Genomic DNA, 22,294 nt, shown 5'->3' on the forward strand with positions numbered 1-22,294 from the left:
TAATACAGACAATCCAATTGACTGCAATATAATGATTATATTACAAAAGAAGGTATTGGCAATGGATATATTTAATTTAAAACCTTATAAAAATTTTAAACATTTCCATTGATTTTATTTATTAAAAATTCATAAATTTTGGAATTTAATTCTTTGTATTTATTGTTAATGGGCCATAGTAATTGCACCTGTTAAAGAAACTAAAAGAATTATGGAAATGAGTTCGAATGGAACATAAAAATCTGTTGATAAATGAATTTTAATTTGCTGAATGTTACTTATGAGATCCTGATTTATGTAATCTGGTTTGAACTTGTAGTCCAAATAATTCCATGTCATGACGTATCTGGGATAATCATATTCAGTGAAAAAAAGAATACTTGTACAGAATACAGGATTGAAGTGAAGCAGGATACAGGAATATGAATGTGACTTCTACATGTAGTTTCCTGAATCTGGACATGGTTACAATTGAAAAGCTTATCAGGGTTATTTGCTGTATATGGTTTTTATGGCAATCATGTTCTGATTACGGCAGTAACATTCTGGAATTGTTAATTCGGATGCTTATGTCCACATTATAGATTCCTCTGTGCCGTTCACTGAGGATCCTAAGATGCTTTCTCTGGGCCATCATCAGTGGCCGATGGTGGACCACTCTCTGAGATTAATGTGGCTTTGGTAAGGGAGGCAACTTGAAAGGAAAACTTGGACGAACTTTTACCGAACGCTCTGAATCCCCCCTCTCCATAAGAAACATAATGCGTGTTATGGACTCTCAATACGGGAAAAACACTCATGAAAACCCTAAGTGAAAGCTGGAAGGTCCGTCTTACCACGTTAGGCAAGCTTCCAGGGTTTGGCTCTACCTTTGTGCAATCCTCCTTTTATTAAAAAAAAAGGCACTCCTGTCGGCTGGAGGCTCTGATGTTTTTTTTTACTGAGGAAAACAAAAGGTACTCCGAGAAACAGTGAGTGTGCAAGCATTAATTTGACAATAAATTTAACTATTAGGTAGTTGTTGATAATCCCGTCCTCGTACCAGCAAAAAAAAGAAAAAGGATTTGTTAGAAATAAATATATAATCATTTGTTTATAAGGTACAAAATATCCCAGGGACATGGGATTCAAATGTCAGTCACGACCCACACTATCCTGTTAGTAGCAAATCAAATGATTTTCCATCTTTGCGCTTGTTTTCCTGAGCGCATAATCCAGGCTGAAGCACGTCCCAATCCATCACCAAGAGAGATATTGTATAAAATCTAAATCACAGAAATTTAACCAAAAATGTTATCCAAGGTGAGAGCTATCGTTACAAGTAAAGTCTCTTCATGTTGCATGAAAGATGTGGGATTTCTTCAAAAATCTTGTCAATAATACAAGTTTTATCCATTCACGGCCATCCTCGCACCCTAAGCTGATCTCAGCCACCCCACCAGCTATATCTTTTTTTAGATCTCTCTACAGTATTTTTACCTGCATAGATTTCTCTGCGGTAAAAAGAAGAAGATAAATATATAGAAGTCATTGTTGTTATCAGCCATTGTCAAGCCATGGGCCCTGCCAGTTTGTTGATCGTGATCCCGCTACCCAACAAAACCCCGCTGTGTCTATCTCTTGTCGACTCCTTTTTTGGGTATTTCCGTGGTGGCGCAACTAATTTAAGTATATTATGCTTTATATAAAATTATATTGGATAAAATTAGGAAAATAAAAAAAGATGGCGGTTTTTGTGTTCTAAAAAAGCTGGGAAGCTAATTATGCGACGATGGATATTTAAAAGCAAAAAAAAAAGAGAAAGAAATTCCCGTTTTTTAATTTGTATTTATTTTTCACAAGTTGTTTCCAATACCAGCCGATATCCGGAGCTAACCAACACGCCGTTTTCCTGTTTTGTGCTGTCCCGGCACCGAAATTAAGCGTCGGGATCGGCTCCGGACCGCCAATCCAGTCTGCCAATCCGCCCCAGGTCAGTCCCCAATCGGTTTCTTGCATTCTTCCCGTGTTCTGTTTTTGTTTTCAAGCAATTTGGATGGTCAAAGATTGTTTTTTTATTTTTTTTGCGTTTCTTGCCTGAAATCGAGCTGTTCTTATTGTTCTTTAGTCCAAATCTTTGATCTTTATGTATTGTTTTGGTGAAAAGTCTTTGTTTTTAGGTGATTCTTGCGATGTTTCGATCAAGAATGTTATGGGTTGTGTTAGAAGCTCCAAAAGATCCCTCTTTTTTGGCCGAATGGTTCTTATTAGTTCGAGTCAAGGGTTCGTTTTGTTTTAATGTCCTGTTGTTTTCTTTTTCTTTTCCTTTTTTTTTTAATTTTGGATCAGTATATACTTTAGTAGTTTAACTCTATTATATGGAAATTGGTTGGTGGGCTAATACCCAATTTCTTCTCTCATTGGTTTCTAGTTGATGTTTTGGAGAATGGTCTTTGGGATTTGTACTATTTGGTGTTGATGCGTCACTTTGACTATTTTTAATTCCAGTTCTGTTTTGCATTCCAGCTTTGTACTTGCTTTGATTTCAGCTTTCTGAGTATGCCCTTTTTTTATAGAAATTTCTAATATTTGGTTCATTGTTAAAAAGGTTTCTTTCTGTTCAGGGGAAAGAAGTCTCAGTGTATCAATTGATTTTGTTTTGTTTAGATCAGCAATCAACCTTCTTGCCAATTCTATATATTTAGTTTCTGAACAGAAGGAAATAAAGGGTAAAAGCTGATACGTATACAAACTGCTCATCAGGATGACAGGAATTCTCTTTGATCACAAGATCTGAAGACTTTGGGTTTGGGTTTCTTCTAATGCATGCAGCTGGTTTTGTTCAGGTATCAACTTGAACTGTTGACTTTGTTGCTTCTCCGTTTCTGTTAAGTCCATCTATTGCTGGATCTATGGTTTAGTAATACTAATAACAATTTTGAGCATAATTACTTTCTACAGAGTTACACTGCTTTTATTAGTTCATGTGGATTGTGTAGGGTTAGGCTAACAGTATATTATAAGGATGGGGTTCAGAGAAGGGAACAAGGTGGAGGTTATGAGAAGAAATGAGGATCGTTATTGCTCTTGGATTCCTGCTAAAATTTCTTCAATACATGGAGATAAATACAGCGTCAGATATGACCTATTTCTGACAGCCAAAGGAAAGCCAGTAGTAGAAAGTGTGCACAAGGAAGATGTTAGGCCTTGTCCACCTCCTGTTCATGGAAAGGAGAGATGGATTGTTGGTGATGTAGCCGAGGTGTTCGACCTCCATTCATGGAGGGTTGGAAAGGTTGCAAAAGTTCTGAACAGCAATAATGTTGTCATCAGACTCTTTGGCTCAATCCAGCTTAGAGAATTTCATGTCTCTAGTCTAAGGGTTCGACAAGCTTGGCATAACAATCAGTGGGTCGTGATTGGAAAGGTAGAGGACCAATTTCCACTATTCTTGAAATCTCCTTTCACCCATCTGTTATCTGCTATCCATTCTATCATTCTGACCCTTTTGTTGTGATTTTGTGATTAAATATTGTTCTTACATTTTATGATTTAGGGGAACTGTTTATGGTAAAAATTGTATCACTTTTCCATTTATTTAATTTCATAATTTTGTGTTCTGAATAAAGCTACTTCTGATTCATCATGTTTGGTGATTGCTTGCTATTATGTGTTGCTGATCCTTAAAAGCTGTATTCAGAAGCATGATTTATAGGGTATTTCTTCAAAGTCCATTAATTCTCATGGATTTTGAAAGGCAATTTTGTGTTTTACTTTTTACTTGTTAGTGTGTAGTCCCAAATTTGTCACAAAAAAAGAACTTGTACTACACATCTAGCTCATGATCTCTGTCTTTGTCAGACCATCATGACTTTGCTTTCTTGTGTTCTACACATTGGCATTTTTGGGTTTAGCAGATATTTGCAACAACTGCATACCATGCTACATTTGGACTGCATTGCTTCTCTACCTTTTGCTTTTGTATGAGTTTCTTTGACGCTGTTCTACTACTGTGTAATGCGCTCTATCATAGCCATTAAGCTTAAGGTCAATGCCTCAATGGTAATGTATATGTTGCTAGGAATTTAACATGGCATGCAGTAAGCAGCATTTGTTTATAAGCTTGTCACCTATCCTGTGTTTTAAAAGTCATTATATGGCAGGAAGTTCATTTTCGAACCCAGAGCAATATAACCTCTTAAGTATCTTAAACATTTCATATTATTATGTGACCTTTATGTACCTAGTTCCTGCTCAGAAATTTCACATAAGCACATGAAGCTCTTACATATTTGATGACATAAATCTTTTATTTTCAGCTTCCATGCGGTAGCAATTGATAAAAATAAAGAACATGGTTGGACTTGGACATGTAATCATGTATACACGAACAGCTTGATGCTAAATCCTTCAGATGGTTTTACTGACATAATAATGGGATCTTCAGAGTCCAGTAAACAAAGTCTAATTAGCGGACCCATGTGTTTACACCCTAGTTCTGGCATTCTATTAATGATGCTTGGTGGATGGAAGACACTGACCAGTTCTGGTTCCCACTTCTCATTTACTTTCTTTGTCCAGGGTAAATTCTTGTTGCGTAGGACTGCATATAAGAGACATTCGATCCAGAAAAAGAAATACATCCTCTAAGGCTGATGCAAAAGATGCTAACAATAATATATTGGAGATGGGCATGGTTGAGACCCAAACCTGATGTTGAGAGGAGATGAGTCTAAATTTTTCCAGTCCAAACTTAGGAAATGATTTGAGTTATATGAACTCTAATTTAGCCTATTTTGAACTATCTGCCTTTTGTCTGACATTGGCCAGGTTGGGATCAGTCCCACTCAATATAGCTGAATCTCTTGGTGAATGAAGAGTTGTAATAGTGCCATTTAAATCTTAGAGTTTACAATTCAAATATCAGGACTTAATATGGTATATACAAAATATTCCATGTATATAATCTTATTTAACATGCAAGACGTCAATGTAACTATCCGTAGGGAAACTCCAGATTGCATATTTCATAAAATGTCAACAGCATATATTGAATATCATGTGCTTTGAAGCCATCTTTAAGATAAAATTTTCTGCTTGTGACACAAAAATAATGCGATGCAAAGCAATTCTAAAAGTAGTCTAGAATGTGACAATACTGAAGCTATTAATTAGTCAACAGCTAGTCTGTGCTATTAACATCAAACTTAGTTTAGTCACTGTGGCTCCTGTGATTTTCAACTGAATACCTTTTTGCCCTGTATGCTTATAATTATTCTTATCAAATATCATTTGGCAGTAGACATTACCTATGTCTTATGCTTATAATGGTTATGACCATACCCTTTTTGATAATTGTATTCTTAATGATGTTTACTACTGTCTCAAAAAATATTTCAGTCACCTCTTGCATTCAGATTCTGGTGGCTGCAAATAAATCTTTAAGTTCAATTTTTTCTTGTGGTAAGAATATTCCTTTTGTTTACTTTATTATCCTGTAGGATTAATGGTTTTGTTTACTGATCTGGTAAATTCAAAAGGAATTTGAATTTGCTCCTTTTTAATTTCATAATGTATCCCTCAGTAGTTATTTATCATTGGATGGAAAAGAGTAATGGAAATTGATTTCTGAAGATTGTAAGCATGACCTGGAAACAGCCAGTCCTTCTATTGCTTCCATTTTGCAACTGTTATGCACAAAGAAATTATCAATTGTTATTCTAATTTATCTGGTTAATTGTGTTCTGGGTTTCAGGTTAGTGGAAAGAAGCAATTTATCAATGGCTACAACTGTTCTAGCTCCAAATATAACATAGACTTAGGTTGTGAAGCACATGGAGGTATATCTGAAGATGCTTGCGCTGGACAGAGATATGAGCAAGAAGATGATCATTTTCGCTCTTTTTCTCCTGCAAGAACTGGAAAGAAGAATCTCAATTCCCACTGTATCTTATTACCAGATGTTGTGGTTCAAGGTACAGGAAGGAAAAGGAAAGCAAACCCAAAAGTGGATGGATCTTATCAGCTAACTACAAGACCACTGCCTAGAAAGGTAGATGCTGTTCCTTTATCAAAAGATATGATGGATGAGAATTGCCAGCATTTATCCACTAAAGGCAGAATAATTAAAATTTCTGAGATGGTTGTTAGTAAGGAGACCAATAATCATGCTATGCATCCATCTTCCATACCTTTGCAAATTATTGAAGAGAATAATGCATGCTCCGTTGCTAGTTGTAGTGGTAACAACTTACCAGAATATACTAATGAGAATACGAGAAAATATCCTAGAGATATTGCCAGTAGCTTTTTTGATGATGCCATGTCTTCATGTCCATCTGAGGCTGAGAAAAAGTACCGATGTGTTTCTGAAGATGAATTAGCTGCCAACATCCATGAATTAGAACTACATGCATACCAATCTACTGTGAAGGCTTTTTATGCTTTGGGTCCTTTAAGCTGGGAGCAGGAATCACTTTTAACAAATCTTCGTCTCTCTCTTCATATTTCAAATGAAGAACATTTACATCAATTGAGGCACCTGTTATCTGCTTAAACTTCTTGACTCCCACCTAATGATCCTCATCTTTCAACAAGGTCAGGTAATTGTAGAAATATCTCTAACCTTCTTTAAGGATCTTTTCCTGATGTACTTTGTAAATCATTCTGCTTTGTAGTTAGTGTAGGAGTGGTTATAATAGTTAGAATTTCTGTGAACTTGGAAATTCTCGGACTGTACTGTTGTTAGTCCTTTTATGTAATGTATGTAAATGTTCCTAGAGTAGTCAGGTACTGCTTCTTGCAATCTTTCAGAACTCTGTGCTTCTAACTTAGCTTGATGGCTGGTTAATTATAATACTAAAACAATTCATCTCATCATTGAAGTAACTTTTCCGTTGATTATGGCATTATGCTAAAGTTGCTTCTGCCAACAACCTACTTACAATTCCACTTTGTGAAAAAATGGCATCAGATTAAGTTAACCAATTGCATTAATGAGAGCTAAACTATTTGAGTTGCTTAAGCATCAGAAGCAAGGCTGTTCTCTTGCATAGCTCAAAGTTATCAGGAGTATGAGAATTTCACATATTTTTAAAGTGTGTGCAAGGGATATTTTTTGTTATCTAAATAGAATTTCAGCTATTTATCACACAAAATAAAATATGTATTTTCCTTGATACATCAATAGATTAAATGTCATCGCGAGTTATTTATTTAGTTATATTAAGAGGGTAAGCCTTGGCGCAACGGTAAGGTTGCTCAATTGTGATTTGGAGGTTATGGGTTCGATACATAAAAGTAGCCTTTTCGTATGCAGGGGTAAGTCTGCACATATCCAAGCTTTCCCAGGTCCTGCAATTGTAGGAACCTTGTGCATTGGGCTACCTTTTTTTATTTATTTACTTATATTATAATCATGCTTTTGATTTTGCATATTTTCAAGAAGAGGAATTATCAGATCATCAATTAACAGTTATATGTATTTGTGATGTCATATTTCAATATGATGAAGTGCATGTTGCTACCTGTGCAAAATGGACAGATGCTGGCTTTTGAGAGGTAGTGTAGTGCTAAGAGGAGGATAATTCTCTTTCTGAGAAAATTTGAGTTGCTTTAATATGGTTGGATAACGAAAATAAAGAGAAAATCCTCTTAAAGATTTCATGAATAATGCTTCAGACAACTACTCACTTATCATCCTTCTCCCTTAAGGGCTGTATCGCATTGCCCTCTATAAGGATTTTTTTGCATTCTTTTGTGTGAGTGCTGATACTATACCAGGCGTCCATAGTTCCGCTATCATATGCTGATGTCCACTAGATGTTTTTTTGATCAAAATCTCAACTAAATATGTGGTTTAAGAAAAGTCCAAGACAAGTGAGAAATGCTTGCATGATTTAGTTTGACATTTGTAAGAAAGTTTGTTCGGGCTGTTCTGTTACTCAGGCAGTCGACTGAAAGATTTTAAAGTATGGAGATCTATATGGTTGAAATTACTTGGAGTACACAATGCGAAGAACCGTGAAAGGTACTTGATATTCTTGATTGAGAGATAGGCTGCAAACCATGGGATCAAATGTACCAGATCTCAGGACCTAGACATCTCTCAAATGTCCCTTCAAAAAAAGAGCCATCTCTCGCATGGTCTCTCAAATGTCGGAAAACTGCAAGAGTGCTGAAGAATTTAATAATAATGTTGCAAGAATAAAAGACTTAGAAGAAGCAACAAAAATGAAAAATGGTGTAAATTCAGGATAGCTAGGCTTATGACCAAAGTTGCTGTTTCAAGCTGTTTGATTAGTGCATGCCTTCTGCCTATTTTTCAGTTTCATGGAAAGGTCCATATTGTTCTCCAAAAAAGGGGGGTCCATATTTTATTTCCTCATTAGCCTAGGGTTTTGGGTTATATTGAATGAAGGTTCTCAGAGTAATTGAAGCTGATTTTTATCTATTTCAAGAAGAGAGGTGTTGATTAGTCTACTCATCAGTCTCTTATGAGGCTCAAGAAATTGTTGTTATTTCATCATTAGTGGGTTTGGAGCTTTATTTATGCTTCTGAAAGCAAGATTGCATGAACCCCTCTGGAGCTGGCTATCTCCTACTTGGTGGTATTGCAGAATAGGTACCCAGTTGTTACATAAACCCATCATAGGCATAAAAGAGGGAACAGCCATGAGCATGAAAAGTACTTAAATTGTTATATCTCAAGGCAATTTGCAGTCTCACGAGTAAACAACCTAATTGTAATACTGTCCAAGAAACTGATCAGTATAAGGGTTCGATGTGTTATTTCATAAGGTTGAATGACCTGTCTATAAGGTAATTGTTGAGGAGGCATGTAAGGTAATGGTTGCACATGTACGTATATAAGGAGTGAGCTAGATGCTAAACAAAATTTCTTGTTCATGCTGCTGTAGGATATAGTAATGTTTGCCTTGTCTATTATCCAGTTCTTTACTGTTTCATCATGCAAGCTCATCTTTAACATAGGACTTTGTCCAGAATTTCCTAGCACAACATTTATTATCATCATTATATTCAGCTGTATGTTTGGATCCATGTAAGCCCTCCAGGTTTTGATAACAGAGCTTTAATGCTTACATAGTGGAATCCTGCCTTCACACCGTAAGTATGGAGCTGCACCTTCCATTTGCATGTATGATTACAGCTATAATCTGACAAAGAAGGTACTACGCTTCTTGTTTTGTAATATATAAGCTCTTTCTTTCATGTCATTATCTGAGTTTTTTTCACTAAAACATCCAACTTTCTGGCTCAACATTTTACATCTTGTACATATATTATGTCTTAGTTATCATATGTTGTAACCAAACCTTGTTTAGAAAATATAATATTTCTTTGGAGAATGCACAAGAGAAGGGCTCATCATTGACTCTTTTTTTCAAGATGTGTTACATATCTCTTTAGTCTCTGAAGTTTGTCATACTCCAACATTTCTTTGTTCTTTTTGAAAGTTGAAGTTCAAGTTCATGTTCACTGATGAAGTGCCTAAACACTTGAATAGAACTTCTTTTAGAAGCTTGATTTGTTAGAAAACTCAAAATCGCACCCAGGTCATTTTGTTGTTCATGATGACTACGAGTCTGCATCAAAGCATTTGCTTCATATATATGACTAGATGCAGCACTAGTGCTGCAAAGAATTTAATTAAGAATTTTTATTGATATTAATCTGTATGTATGATTGGTAATGGTTTTATTGGACATGAAGTATTAGGGTACGAAAGTGATATTAGGATCAGTCATGCCTAGAATGACAAATTGCACATTTTCGAGCCTCCATTTTCATTTCTTATCTCCAATTCATCAGTATACAAACAGAACCTGATGTATAATATATTGCAGAGGTGGGACTTCAGACAAGGTTTTGTGGATTAAAGATGGGGCTGGCAGATTCTTCACAGAATAAGGGATTGGCAGATGAAGGTTTTTGGGTAATCCGGTAGGATTAGGTTGGATTTCTTGTTGAATTCATAGATTGGGCAGCTCACTTGCACAGGGCCCATATAAAGCCTGCTATCCTGTGGGTCTTTTTGTCTTCCTGTTTGCTTGGGATGAGGGCCTTACAGAATTGGGCTTAATAATTTGCCCTGACCCGGTCCGATGCACTCGGGGGGAGCCAACGAGCCCTCGCCCTGCAAGATATTTCTATAGGAACATCCAAACAAATCCTTAATATATTGAAAATACATCAAAGGTGAGTGAAGATAGAAGATTAAGCTATGCTTGACCATTTTCAACAATAAGTTGCATATGGCTATGCCAATTTTGTCACTTTTGTTTTATGACTAATCTTATAGAACTCCCCTTGAACACTCATCAACCAAGCTCCAGGGAAATGAGTTTCTAATAACTGAATTTATCGAGTTTCTGAGCGACAAAAGAGATGGCCATTGATCATCCATAACCTTATTTCATTGTTGATCGACATCGGTCATGGGTCGGTTGAGGTTAACCATATGAGAATATGATCTAACAAAGGTGATTCTGGTTTAACCTAGTGGCATAGGTATGAGCATGTTCTTAGAATGAGTAACAAATATACTTAACTATGGAAATATACATAACTCGAATGTGAGGTTACCTGGTAATTTGTAGCTCCAACACGAACGAACGCAAGATTAAATTTGAAAGAGTCGAACAGCTAAAAGAAATCTAAATTCATAGCAATTTTTAAAACACACTCCTAAACCACAATATGGAGATAAGCCAAAGCAAACCATAGATTGAACTTGATATGGCTTTTTAAAACTTGCCAAAGACGTTGCACTGACCTAGACTGGATAGGGTATCAGGGTAAAAAGCTCAACTTTGATATTTTGGAGTAACAAAAGCTTAGCCATTTACACTCTCTGTATATCTATATACTCTGTTGCATGAGCATTACTATTATGTTAACAAAAATGCTTTAGTAGCTCAAAAATGTCACCTAAATAGTCACTGATGTGGTGTATTCTCGTTCCTCCTTTTAAATTGGTATCGTGAAATATGCCACTAAATGAAGCAAAGTGACTGGTGCAAGACACCCTGAGTGATATTTTCTTAGCATTGCTCGTGTTAAAGTGGGATTTGTAGCCTGCCAAGGCCAATTCTGTGATCATAAGATTGAGATTAGATCAAGGTCTAAATAACGGGCCACTCAAATAAAAATTAAATAGTTTTTTTTGGCATGTATATCCTTCTAAAAATTCAAATTTATATGAATATTTTTTAAAAATTTATATTTATTTTTTACCTCATAAAATACTATTTTTGCACAAATGCTCCTAACATAATGCTTCTTCAACACCATTAATAAAAAACCATATTTATTTTAATTAAAAATAAAATATAATTTTGAAATTATTTTTTTGTCCTCCATCACGATCGCTTTATAAATGTTTTTTTTTGCACATCTATTCATTAAGAATATTTTAGTTATTTTAATTTGAAACCGTTAATTTTTTAACGACGTTAAATGGCGTAGGTATATATACAAAAATAAGGATAAAAAAAAGTTAGAATAGCAAAACAAGTGTTAGACGATGGTATACATACAAATATCAATTTTGAAAGAGTATTCATGCAAAATTCGATATTTATAAGGATATTTATGAAAAAAATCCAAATTAAAATCTCAATAATGCTTAAGATGATCATTTAAGTACACCCTAATTGATCACTGCAATGGAAAATAATGGGGCCATTTTTTCAATCTAGTTAGAATAGAACAATAATTATCATAACAACCATTATTAATGATTACAGTAAATTTATCACATCATGGATGCCTTTTGTGCTCATAAAAATGTAACTCATAATAATACTTAACCCTCAAACACCATAAAAAGATAAAAATGACCCTTGTCATTCCTGTTATGCAATGGACATCCGAGAGCGGCTCAATGCATTTGGAGGTTTAAGACGAACTCAAAGGCATCAACATATATGCATTTGGGGGCCTCGTGCTACGGCTAACCCAATAACGAAAGTTTCGTAAGGAGACCACGAAAGTTTCGTAAGGAGACCGTAGCAGGCTACCATGAGACAAATTCTCTTTCTGAAAAGATTCGATTTGGAGCTATTATATGTCTAAAGTTCAATATTGAAATCATTTTTGAGGTTTTTTCTTATTTTGTCCATGTCAACAAACAATTCGAAATATTTCAACTTTTTTAAAATAGGTCTGAATCAAATAGCAATGATTCGTTCACTTTGAAACTCACTATAATAAATACATTTGAAGGCCGGAGCCTTAGGCTACCGCCTTAGTCCCCTAAGAGTTGAGCCGGCCCTGTGGACATCATGCATACATCCATTAAAATATGTGGCTCAAGTTTACAGTAGCCGTTATACCATCGTAAGGGCCATATGACATCAAACCATACATGCTTTATTATTATAAAGTTATCAAGCTGATAGGTGACCGTAGCTTTTTAGATCAGAGAAATTTTGCAGCAAAAAAAAAAAAAAAAGTCCACGTCAGCATGCCACCGTGGTGCCATGGATTTGAGCCTCAAGTTTGGTTCCCTAATTTAATTTCTTTCCTTCTTCTTTGTTTGGAGGCTATAAATATATATTCGCCTCCGGAAGGGGAGGTGGAGGCTCTCCTTTTCTCTGCCTCGTCCATTTCGAATTAGGGTTTTTCTCTGGTTGCCCCTTGTAATCGTTTGCTATCTCTTGGACCAGAGAAACCCTCCGATCTCCGCCATTAGAGGACGTTCGCCCTCCTCCGATCCGCTCTTCTTAGTCTCGTCTCTGCCGCTCGTTAGCCTCTCTTCCAGGTGAGATCCTCCGTCCCCCTTTTTTCCCTTTTTTTTTAATCCCCTCCAGTTTTAGTTTTATATTTCATCAGTTTCTTTGTAAAGATCCCAACTTTTCTAATAGAACGAGATCGCAGAGAATCTCCTTTCTTCCAGAATTTTCTCCCCCTCACGCCCCTTCTCCCCTCAATTTTGCCACGTTCCTTTGATGTTTCTTATGTTTCATAGAGCCCTGCAGATTGTTAACTTACCGAAAATTACTGTCTGTTGTCATCTCTCGATCTTGTGTTCAAATTTGTATATATTGAGTTTTTTTTTTTTGATTTGTTTCAGATGTTGTGAAGTCGTTTCAGGAGGAAAAAAAAAGGTAAACTTTTGCTTGTGTCTCGCAGATTGAAGTGTGGTGGCTATCTGCCGGATCCTGTAGAAGATGGGAGCATTTATATCGAGATTCTGGTTCACGTTGTTCCCTGCAAAGGAGTACAAGATTGTGGTTGTGGGATTGGATAATGCTGGAAAAACCACGACGCTCTATAAGCTACACCTGGGAGAGGTTGTAACCACGAATCCTACAGTTGGGAGCAACGTTGAAGAACTGGTTTACAAGAACATACGGTTTGAGGTTAGTACTTGCCATTTTATTTTCTTCTCCATGATATTTGCAGCGGCGCTAATTCTTGCCTTTCTTCTTCTTCTCTGTTAATCAGTCTCACCATAATTTATGAGATTGGCCTTGTGAGATTGAGGATGATATCTTATTTATTTATCGGTGCTCTTTTGTCAGCATGTTTTGGTCGCGGTCTATAAGTAGTTACATTCAGTTAAATATGAAGGAGTATACCACATTGGATCAGCAATCTACCCCGGAATAGCTTGGAACATATATAAAGATATAAGTATTCGCACTTGTTAATTTCATATATTGTGATCACCTTATGGGATCAATCTTCTTGTTTGCGACTCCTTGGATTTAGACAAAACCAAGAGTATGCTATTAATTATCCTCATGAAATTGAGAAATCTCACTTTAACTGACCTTAATAAGGTGAAATAGAATAAAAGACAGCAAAGTAAATTTCATTAATTTCTTGATCAGCACATGCCTTAACCAGGAGCAGGTCCTCAGCATAGCTTTGTCATAAATGAAGGGGACAGTAAATAGAATGTAGAAAATGTAAGATAAAAGACAACAGATGTGTAGGACGAGAAATAATGGATGCAGGTGGAAGAAAGAAGGCAGAAGTATGTGATAGATGTTTGAAGAAAATCTGTTAAAACATAGAGCAGCCTGAATTTTTTTTGGGACCGTGCAGAGAAAAAAGTAGGCAGTCCCTGACTCCCAATTATATATGCACACAGCTACAAATCCTTAAGCATCACAAAGTTTTGTATGGGCTATGTTAAGCAGAAGAGATCGAAGTTGACAATCCCAAAATCCCAATTATATGGGACTCAAATTTCAAATCTGTAAGCAAACTATGTCTTGTGGTGGTTAAATCCAAGACTTGTGCGTGCGGACACAAGTTCCAAACATGTAAATGGTCGGCTCTCTTCATTATGTAGACTTATCAACCATGTTGTTAGGTCTCATTCCATGAGAGAATTTTATGATTATATTGAAGAGAAAGATGCAATAGATCTTTCAAGGATTTGAGTTTCCAGTTACTTGTGTCTAAGTAATTTTTTCGCATATGATTTTGTGAAGAAGATCTTTATCTGTAGAAGGTGACATTAATGTCATTTTCTGAGTGCAAGGCGAGAGTGATGGAAGACTTGCTTGTAGATATGACAAGGTTCTATGTTCATTATGTCCAAAGATGTACAAGTACGGATGACCCTGAAAATTTTGTTTATAGTCTTGTCAATAAACTTGCTGCACGTAGAGTAATGAGGACACCATATTTGCTTGGGAAAATCTTTACTTGTGTTGTAGTTAATAGAAGGGCGAAAGTCTCGAACCCCTTTGACCATAAAATATTTTATACAACTCCTTTTATTAACATACTGAAAACAGGTTATAGATTTGCAAATTAACTCTGTAGAAAGACCATTTGAAATCTGGTACCTTTTAATTGCTGAAGTTTCACAGATCCCAACTTTTGATGTACACTCCCCTTTGGTGTCTCCTTCACCTCCTCAGACCTGTGTGGAGAGAAGCAATGGATTGTCTGAAAAAAAAATAGGGCAGTGCTATTTAGAATTGGCTAATTCTACCATTTTGACATACATGCACATATACTTGATAGAAGTAAGCAAAATGTGGATTTGGATTTTGGATTGGGATCCTCTTCAATCTAGACACGAACCCGAGAGGGTCTGTATTTGGATTTGGATTTTGGAAGACTGGCCCTCCCCAGTCCATATCTGAACCGGAGAGATCCAGAACCTTGGATTTTCCCTCCATAGAGGAGGGGTCTGTTTGTATGTGATTTAGTCATGAGAAAATATGCACCATTGATATTCTCCTTTTTTGGGGGGCCTTGCATAGTGCTCCTAAACTTAATGCTTTATGGCCCCTCACCATCACTTCCCAAATTCCCAACCTTCTCAGAAGTATTTCCAGATTACAACATCTAATACTTACTAAATTATGTTAATAGATGCCAAGTTAAGTATATCATGGACTGAACTAATACTTCATGACTTATAATACTTAATGCAATTCAAGCACAACATTGTAGATGAAAATCTAAAATAAATATGTGATATAAATAAATGATGGAATTACTGAACCATGTGACCCTAGTAAAGGGGGAACACTGTGCCTTCAGTATTACGTTATAATGTTTAATAGGTATAATGTTACAGTTGAATTGGGAACACTGCAATTAATTTTTAGATTTTTTAAGTGAGTTGGAGATCACCAAGCTCAACCATGTGACCCTAGTAAAGTGGGAACACTGTGCCTTCGGTATTACGTTATAATGTTTAATAGGTATAATGTTACAGTGTGAAGTGGGAACACTGCAATGTAATTGCAGTGCAGCAAAACCATCACAGTGATTAGGTATAATGTTATAATGGTTACTAGGAAAAGCCTTGATTGATAAAAAGTGTTCTGGTTGTAGCTATAACAAGCTTTCAGTATGCTCATGCTCCTCGTGTATGTTCATGATGACACTTGAATAATGTTAATGATGCAGGTACAGGGGGCAGATTTTTTTTTTTTTTTTTCACAGTATTACACCATCTATATTACTTTAATCCACTGCTCTTAAGCCTTTAATAATTTGTCCATCCAGGTTTGGGATCTGGGGGGGCAAGAAAGATTGAGAGCTTCATGGGCGACATACTATCGAGGTACTCATGCCGTCATCGTGGTGATAGACAGCACCGATCGAGCCCGGATCTCCATTATGAAAGATGAACTCTTCAGGTTACTTCAGCATGGGGACCTTGAGCATTCTGTAGTACTGGTCTTTGCAAACAAGCAGGACCTCAAGGATGCGATGTCCCCAGCCGAGATAACCGATGCCCTCACCCTCCACAGCATCAAGAACCATGATTGGCACATCCAGGCCTGCTGTGCTCTCAAAGGTGAAGGGCTATATGATGGCCTGGGATGGATAGCTCAGCGAGTCAGTGGCAGCCCTGCAGCAACTTAAAGTTGGGGAGGTTCTTCTCGTGTGCCATTCCACAGGAGACTAGGTTGAAAGTTCAAGAGGAGCGTGTTCTTTCTGTATAACTACATAAGTCGGCATGTTTTCTTCCTTTCTCATTTCAATTCAACAAATCAAACTATGATGTATAAAATATCTACTTGATTAGCTTCAAAAGAATTTGCACTGTTGCATGAAAAACAAATGCTGACAGATGGCCTGAAATAATATCTACTGAAAAAAGCCGAGCAGTAAGTATCTTTGGATCTCTCGTTCAATTAGAATCACAGTATCCAGCATTTGCAGCCGTGCAGATCTTGAGGTCCTTCAAACCACCGGTCCCAAGATGGGTTTGCAGGCGCATTTGTTCTGCCATGTCAAAAAAAGAACAACATCATCAGAGGCCAAAGAACAGGAAAATATACATTATATCTTCTTCAGTTTAGACAATAGTAAGGCTGATGCTTTGATGATTACACTGGGAGCAGAGGATCTGGCCTGCTTTCCACTATGAGCAGCAATCTGGTTAGACACCAAACTTTAACATCAGTTCCCTGTAACACTATTTTCATTTTTAGAAGCATTAGGGTCATTTGAAACTCTGCTGTGATCTTTTTACGTACTCTTGCAATGCAGCTGATACTCTCTCTGTTTTCTCAAGCTCTTCTAACTCTTCCTGTTTGCAACCATTTTTGTTGAAAAGGTTAGTAAGAGGAATCACAATAGCTCCTTACAAGGAAACAAGGTTTTTCTCATCATACACAATAGTTAGCAATAAATTCTGCTTTTATTTCATATTATCTTGCTAACATAATAACAAGCCTTGTTCCAACTATGAACAATTCAAGTGTATCTCTATGCACTATAAAGTGCAGTTTGCCAGAGCGACTAAACTATGAGACTCAAACAACACAGGAATCTTTGATCTTTTTGGGAATTTCCAGTCTTAAGTGGGAAGACTCGAATAACACAGGAATCCTTGAGATTCTTCATTTGCTTGAAAGAGAGATTGCTGTTAAGCTGGTATGAATGAAGAAAATTTGATTGTCAGGATCATGGTAGGCATTTCTGTGGAATGTCAATTGAATACACCCTTCAAGTCAACCATCAATCGGTAACTAAACAAATTCACTGGATAAATTGAGCATTTAGTATGTCTTATCGCTTAATTTAAAGAATGCACTTGGAACTTGGATTGTTTAGTGCCACCATAAAAATTCTCTAACATAGAGGCATAGTATAATTTGCATGCGTATTCTATCACAAACCGAAACTTAAACACCTCAAGAAAATGTGTCTTTTAGATAGCGCATGTAACACATGTTACACGGTTGATTTAAACAGAAACAATGATTCCAGCCACAACAATTAACTAAGCACACATGCTATGCAAGGTTAGGGACTGAGTATAAGCACAACTACAATCATCTGACCTTGTCATACATTTGGGACATACACAAGCAATGCAGGAATACGGCAGCATTTTAAGATGATATTGGCATATTGGAATCTGATTCTGACAATATCATCCACCATAGAATGGGTAATAACATGGATTCGCAATGCTCTACCATTAATCGTAAACCCTGGGAACCTAGAAAAGACTTTTTTACCCAAATGACGAAGTGATCTAGCAATTTGATTTATACAAAATGGTCCTCTAATGGATCTAAAATTCGCTGAACGCTACATTTCCCAAGAACAAAATGAAAATAATGGATGACATTGCATACGAGAATGTTCTTCGTGGCAAAAATTATAGGAATTGTCAACAACAGGTGACCCACAGCAATAACAACTTCATTAGAATTTCGCCAACCAAGCTTGGTTATGCTATATGTTCCAGTAAATCAAGTTTGGCATGCCTATGTCTACTTGTTGTGGTAAGACTTGGACATATTCATTTGCATGCGGCCGATCATAAGATAGCAAGTAGGTAAACACATGTTTAAACATAGCCATATGCAATAAAGGGTTCTACTTGGGTTGGTCTCAACCCAAACCCTCCCACCCAAACTGCTCATTGAGTTGGGTAGAGATTTTATAAATTTGGGTTGGGCTTGGACTCAAAAATCCTAGCCTGACCTTAAGTAGGATTGGGTTAGGATTAACCTTTTACCCAAACTGAACTTGACACAAGACAATATATAAATAAATGAATAATGTATATTTATGTTTCGTTTAGATTATTTATATGTTTATACAATTATATCTTCAATCTTCTTAAATCATGTTTAAGTGTACAATTGAAGTTTATGACTAATTGAGGCTTCAATTCAACAGATATCAATCCAATTAACATATGCCAAATCTGTCTCCCATCTTAAATTAAATACCATTTAACCCTATTAACATGGCACACCCCAACCCAACCCAAGTTTTGCTTAACATTTGGTTAGGTTGGATTTGCTTAGAGTTTACCCTCGATCTGACCCAACCTACCCGAGTTGCAGCCCTATATACAATCATTTTTAACACCTCTCAAGCCACCTCCTAACTAGATAAAATAACCTTTCTCAATTTTATTCAAAAAATGTGAATAGCATGGTAATCAGTAGCCTTTTGCAGTCCCTTAACACTGCAGAAACAGGAGAAGAATCCAATATCTAAAATGTCACCGGTTCATCAGAATTTAAATTCTCTCCGCACAACCATTAAAAATGAAGGATTCCTCCTCTCTAGGCTTGACAAGAATTTATAAAGATATGATATAAGACTTTGCAAAATGTCAGTATCCTATATACAGATTCAATGTGGAATCCATGGATCTTATCAGCAACTAAACAAGATTTATACTGCAGCTCAAATACAAGTTTAGAAAAAGCATATAGATCTTGTCAGAAAATCAGTACCTAAATGCCAGGAGATTCACCTAACTTGTCAATAGATTCATTAACCATTACACCTGACTATGAAAAGATGAGACATGAAAGTGGTGCATGGGGGCACAACAGCAGACATAGTCCTGCATTGTTTTCATGTAGATAAGGTTTGGACACAGCATCAAGTGGTAGGACTTGTCATCACATAATGAGGAAGACTGTGTTTCTGCAAATCATAGAACCATACTTCTCCCCCTCAATAGAGTTCCTTTTGTATATTCAAATTAATGTGAACTTCATCAAATTTGAATTTCTTGACTTACAATGCATACCAGTGATAGAATAGTTCAATATTATGGAAAAAATGGGGGACTTGATTTGCTCATGTTTGAAAAGCAATTTCAAAACTATTAAGTTTGTTTTTTTTTTTTTCTTTTCTTAAAGTGTATCATCCCACATCCCTTCTGCTTTATCCCTTCTATCAGTTTCTATATGCCAAATTAGTGTACTCAACACAAACAATGGCAAGTTAGCACCATGTTTAGGGAACCTGAATTTTTGAAGTTAGAGCTCTTGAAGCGACCTCAAACTATATGGTATGGCAGTACAGCATTGAAATATGTTGATTAGGTAATTTCTAACTACGACACAAAAGTCAAATAAAATTAATTTATTTTTACATATTAATATATTGTGATTTGTGAGTTCCAAACTGAGGTGTGAGAAACATGCCTCAATTTGAATTTTCCTTCTACTTTTTTAAAGTCTGATTTAATATGGTTTCCACAATAAGAATCATAAAGGACATCTGAGAGACTAGAAACTTCGCAGTGAGCTACAAAAATGCTGGTAGTCTACAAGATGTAAGCTGAATTATTTTGGGATAGCTTCACTCCTCTTCCTCATCAATCCACTTAACTGAACATCCAACGACCATTTCCCTTGCCTTTGTAGTCAATAAGCAACAGCTATGAGCATGTCCTTCATCAACTTCTTTTTTCTCAACAATCTACCTCCTCACAATGCATGCTTGCTCTGCCAAGTTCAGTTCTTGACAAGATTGCAAATCTACCCAGGGACAGGTCATAGCACTCTTTCATAATAATAAAGAAACTGAATAATCTCACTCTTTTTTCAGAGATTTGTTCTATAGAAATCCACTAGTTCTTGACAAGATCAAATTTTTATTTTAGCCTCGTATGAAAACAAATACAAAAACAAATTATGAATTAAAAAAATGCGAAATCCATTCTCAAGAACGAAGATTTTTTTCCCGAAAAAGCTAGGATAAATAGATCCTATATTCTCCTAAACTCAATCAAAATCTCTTCAAAAAGGAGCAAGATTCCAACTTTTTTATTTGTTTTTCTTTATTCTCCTCCTCATCGATTAGGGCACCAATCAATAGTAAAAGATAGAAGAGAGAAGAAGAAGAAGAAGAAGAAGAAGAAGAAGAAGAGAGAGAGAGAGAGAGAGGTGTGTGACCAACCTCTAGGAATCGCACTTCCTGGTCCAGTCGCTTCAGCTCGGCTAAGATCCGGTGCTTTCCCCTGTTGTCGGCCGGCGGCGGAGGCTTGTGATCGATGGACGAGGCCTCCAGCCCATTGGCTTGCATCCCTGCGGTCCGATTGATTGCCCCCCTCCTCCCCTCGCGAATCCGGATGCCACGGCAGAGGAACAGCCGCAGAGATCTCTAGGGGTCCACCCTCACCACCTCAGCAGCCGTCCACGTCCCCTCTCCTTGTCCTTTGGGTACAAATCTCGCGAGCCTCCATTAAAGCACCACAGGTCGAAACGGAGATCCGAGCTCCGACCCCAGAGAGCGAGCGAGCGAGCGAGAGAGAGAGAGAGATCACTCTCGGTTTTAGAAAGGGGGAATCGGCCAAAAAGAATAATGAAAAGGAGAGACGGTGTCTATGTTTAAAAAAAAAAGCTCGCCTTTTCTGCTTCCTTTGTTTCGAGATTCTTTCTGATCCATGTGGTGGGTAGGTAAGCGGACCGGGCAAAGCAAGGTTCCAATAACATCATCATCTCACGACAAACTACTACTATTTTTTTTTTTTATTTTGTTAAAATATCGTTAATTATTTATATAATTTGATGCATGTACTTCAATTTAAAAAAAAAAAAGGTGTGCTTATCTTGTTTCATGCATTTAGAGGAAAAAATTAGATTAAAAAAAAAGTATATTCAAAGTGAAAATATTATAAGAATGTATACTTGGTTTCTCAAATTTGTATTTATATTAAAAACAACATAATTGGTTTTATAAGTGTTGACAAACATGAAATCATGTAATATAAAAATATATTTTTTTCACTTTTTTGATTAAGAACAACTAAATTATCTTTACTGAATTTTTATCATTTTTTATGAAAATTTTTTAAGTTTATACCATCCTAAATATGTGTAATTAGTTGCTATTTGCATGTATACTCTTACAAGATTTTTTTTTTTTTTTTTATGTGTGTCTACTTGTAAGAATATTTCAGTTTTCAAATTTAAATCGTTTGTTTTTTAACGATATTAGATTGTACGAGTAAAGAAAGAAAAAGAAGGATATACATGTAAAATTAGTATTTTATGAAAGTATAAATATAAATAGTAATATTATGAAGATATTTATATAATTTTGTATATTATAGAGGATATGTATGTAAAAAATTTTAAAAAATATGGACATCATGCGAAGTTGGACTCGAATGCTTTCATGTTAAATAATGCTAAGAATAAGTTACAATGAAACTATAATTTGCCTACTCCAACCTGATTGGACCTTTAGGAATAAAATGACTATTGTTAAGGGTCCTTGATATTAGGTTTTGTGTCAGAATGCGGTAAAGAATGCCCATAAAATAAAGAATCATATTGGTTGACAAAATAATAGACAATCACCAGCATATTTTTATTTAATCAAATAGCGATATGAAAACAATAATTATTTTATGATTAAGTTAGCCCACCCAAATTTTCTGCCCATGGTTGGGCAGCCACCCACTATATCGCCTTTTGATCCTAATATTGCTTGTTTATTAATAATCCTTTTAGGTTATCCTCACTGTACCTTCTCACTAAACAAGAATTCATTATATCAATAATCATTATACATGCATACTATATGAATATGCATG

At 36.1% G+C, this 22,294-nt stretch overlaps 3 protein-coding genes across 12 annotated transcripts; 2 read left to right on the forward strand and 1 right to left on the reverse strand.

The window, feature by feature from the left end:
- Nucleotides 1-1,585: 1,585 nt before the first annotated feature.
- On the forward strand, nt 1,586-13,164 carry LOC103704514 (uncharacterized). Of its 10 annotated transcripts, XR_015968575.2 has the most exons (7): nt 1,623-1,972; nt 2,743-2,825; nt 2,979-3,406; nt 5,735-6,581; nt 9,086-9,167; nt 9,846-12,763; nt 13,076-13,164. XR_015968575.2 is itself a non-coding variant. In XM_008787841.5 (4 exons), exons 3-4 carry the CDS (start codon nt 3,005-3,007, stop codon nt 6,533-6,535), a joined length of 1,203 nt encoding a protein of 400 aa, XP_008786063.1. In that variant the 5' UTR covers nt 1,586-1,972; nt 2,743-2,825; nt 2,979-3,004; the 3' UTR covers nt 6,536-6,794. The 10 variants fall into 10 exon arrangements, 6 of the variants coding, with proteins under 6 accessions (XP_008786063.1, XP_088560058.1, XP_038971720.1 ...); XR_015968573.2 differs by having other exon boundaries at nt 9,067-12,763; XR_015968574.2 differs by having other exon boundaries at nt 9,086-12,763.
- Nucleotides 13,165-13,172: 8 nt separating this feature from the next.
- On the forward strand, nt 13,173-16,546 carry LOC103704512 (uncharacterized). The gene is made up of 2 exons (XM_008787836.6): nt 13,173-13,364; nt 15,985-16,546. The coding sequence occupies exons 1-2, from the start codon at nt 13,173-13,175 to the stop codon at nt 16,345-16,347; spliced, it is 555 nt and encodes a 184-aa protein (XP_008786058.1). The 3' UTR covers nt 16,348-16,546.
- On the reverse strand, nt 16,489-21,084 carry LOC103704513 (guanine nucleotide-binding protein subunit gamma 1-like). The gene is made up of 4 exons (XM_008787837.6): nt 20,653-21,084; nt 16,965-17,017; nt 16,819-16,863; nt 16,489-16,710 (listed from the first exon to the last, which is right to left on the reverse strand). The coding sequence occupies exons 1-4, from the start codon at nt 20,776-20,778 to the stop codon at nt 16,626-16,628; spliced, it is 309 nt and encodes a 102-aa protein (XP_008786059.3). The 5' UTR covers nt 20,779-21,084; the 3' UTR covers nt 16,489-16,625.
- Between the last annotated feature and the right edge of the window lie 1,210 nt (nt 21,085-22,294).

The sequence above is a fragment of the Phoenix dactylifera genome, chromosome 9, assembly GCF_051530095.1.
Source record: "Phoenix dactylifera cultivar Ajwa chromosome 9, Ajwa_hap1_PhDact_Kaust_v1.1, whole genome shotgun sequence".
Classification (NCBI taxonomy): domain Eukaryota; kingdom Viridiplantae; phylum Streptophyta; class Magnoliopsida; order Arecales; family Arecaceae; genus Phoenix; species Phoenix dactylifera.